Source organism: Nanorana parkeri, unplaced genomic scaffold, assembly GCF_000935625.1.
Source record: "Nanorana parkeri isolate BGI_ZX_2015 unplaced genomic scaffold, ASM93562v1 scaffold33, whole genome shotgun sequence".
Taxonomy (NCBI): domain Eukaryota; kingdom Metazoa; phylum Chordata; class Amphibia; order Anura; family Dicroglossidae; genus Nanorana; species Nanorana parkeri.
Window position 1 is genome coordinate 1167292 of NW_017306301.1, and position 2613 is coordinate 1169904.

The window sequence follows — 2613 nt, forward strand, 5'->3', positions numbered from 1 at the left end:
TGTACATGAACTTTAATGGCATCCCAGTCTTAGTCCATATAAGGATAGGCATTAGGTCCAGGGTTATGTTGGACCTCTATATATATACACACACACACACACACACACACACACACACACACACACACACACCTTTGGCTGTTTATGGGTCCCATTTGGTGCTCATTATCCATGACTGGGCAATTTATGATCTGCTTTATAACAGAACTGCAAGCAGTGATGTACAAGTTATGCAGAAAAGAATGAAACTGCACCACAAATATGCCTGTAATCTAAAACAATCCTCAACCTTTAGGCTGGGTTCACACCTAGGCGTATTACGCATGCACGTCTGTCGCGCGACCGTCACGCGTTTTTTTACCGCGATTCGCGGTAAAAAAAATCGCGCGACCGTCGCGCGATTCTGAAGGCTACTTGGCTGTATCCCAATGGAAAACGCCCTCCAAAACGTCCCAAAGAAGTACATGTACTTGTCTGGGTGTCAGCCGTTTTGTAGGGCGTTCAGACGGGCGGAAATACGGAAAGGTGTGAACCATACCCATAGAAAACAATGGGATTTTCATGGTTGTACGTTTTGTAGAGCGTTCATAGAGCGTTGAACGCCCGACAAAACGGAAAGGTGTGAACGGGGCCTAAGAGACCAAAAGGAATTCATGTATAATTAACAGGATAACTAGGCTTCAAACAATAACACAGGAAGGTAAACACAATGTAGTCTGAACAAAACAAGAGATTGTTAAGGTCAACGGGACTATTTAGTTGCTACTGTTACAAAGTAATTTGGTATCTCACCTCCTCTGGGCACATCTCGTGGGTGTAATTGGAGAAGTGAGAGCAGGCCATTGGAAATGAAATAGAGTACCGTAAAGCAGAGGGTTCTTCCATTGTTAGTGAGAACATCTTCTCAAATGTGCGGATATGAAAACTAGGAAAAAAACACAGATCAGAAAAGTAATAACAAGATAAAGATAAAATTAAAGATATCGGATACATGATGTCCTAGATGTACACAAAAAGCCTGAAAATTCTTGTCAAACATACAACTCAAAACACGTGGGGGGGGGGGCACGCGACATTAAACACACTTTAAACTCAGGAGTTAATTCTTAAAAATGCATTTAAGTACCTTATCTATTAACACAAATGTATCTTATTTGTGTATCACTCGGTTGTAGATCCTCAAATCATCTCTGAATTCCTGCCAGGTAGCCAATGCTTCATAGCAATTGCAGCTGGTGCTTAACTTTTGAGGTTTTCTCTACTTGTCATTGGAGTTGACTACTAAAACTGAATCTTGCTGGCTCCTGGAATGGATGGACCTGCTCCTGAATTCCTTATTATTTTGTCCACCTCTGCTACAGAGAGATTCTCTAATCTATATCATCTCAGCATAAAATGTAAATCATGAAGGGCAAAAAAAAAAACAAGGCTTAAAGTAGAACTCCAGACAAAAAAAAATTTTGTTTTGGATGTGTGAATTTATTAAGGATTAGGACTTTTTTTTATTAAGGCCTTTGTCCCCTTTGCTGAAATTTGTCCTCACCTGTCCCAGGAGTCATAACAGGAACTGTGAGGGAGTCTCCCCAAGTGAAGGAAAATCCCACTTGCTGTGTCCCTGCTGAGAGCTTTCTGATTATCTTTGTATGACAACTGCAAAATGTTAGCTCTTCCTCTCATGTTTTATCCTAGTGATAATTATCAAATGGGGCAGAAGAAGAGAGTGAATATCCTTAATAGAGTCACACAGAGAGCAATAAACATCCATCAGAAGTTCTAACTCTTACCCAATCAACTCATTACCAGAAAAAGTTTTTGAGTGGAGTTGCACTTTAAGACAAACTTGTGCAAGGGTTGAGAAGAATAAAGTGCGAAATAGGTTTTATGTTACTTATAATAAGTAACACAGGGCACTCTGTTATGCGAACACTCACTTTTTGTTAGGAAGGTGGTGTATTGGCCCACCCACTCCTTCATCCTGTATCTCTCTATTGACTGCTAAATGTGATGCTGCCATCACTGGCCAATAGTAAGACACAGAAGGGAAGAGGGAGTAGGCTCACACGTGGTGCAGTACAGATTACAGATTAAATGAATCAAGATGGCAGCTTCTGATACTCATTTCTAGTACAGGTAGGATCTCTGCTAAAAGACACAGATGTCTCTACCAGAATGTCAGTCCTTTGGGTGAGACCACATGACCAAGTGCCATGGTCAGTGCCTTCAAATTTTCACAAATTGTCATTTTCATTTCATCAACATCTGATCTGATCTGAGATTGTTCTGTCTGAAGCATAGGGGTGCGCATATAAAGCGTTCTCAGTGTGAACAGTTACAAGGAAGAAAGGTCACCAGCACTCCATAAAGACTTCAGAGAATCAAAGTGTTTTTATGATGTCACATAGGTATAGTAGATATACTATAGACATATATATAGGCATATAGCCAACCTAGCTTCACTACCTAGAGAGTCACTACCTAGCACAAGCATACAGAATTTCAATATTCACTGGCTCCATGCTTGTTCCAAGTCATTGACTCCCTAGATCAGGGGTCGGCAACCCCCGGCACGCGTGCCCGGCTTGGCACGTGAGGCCACATCGGCTGGCACGCAGG

The 2613-nt window shown here is 41.6% G+C and overlaps 1 protein-coding gene across 1 annotated transcript in view; it reads right to left on the bottom strand.

The window, feature by feature from the left end:
* NCKAP1L (NCK associated protein 1 like) overlaps window positions 1–2613 on the bottom strand; it is a 162220-nt gene that overhangs the window by 113202 nt on the left and 46405 nt on the right. Inside the window, exon 17 of the mRNA XM_018568674.1 lies at window positions 793–925. Within this exon, the coding sequence (XP_018424176.1) occupies window positions 793–925 (133 nt within the window). The remainder of the gene's footprint in view (window positions 1–792; window positions 926–2613) is intronic.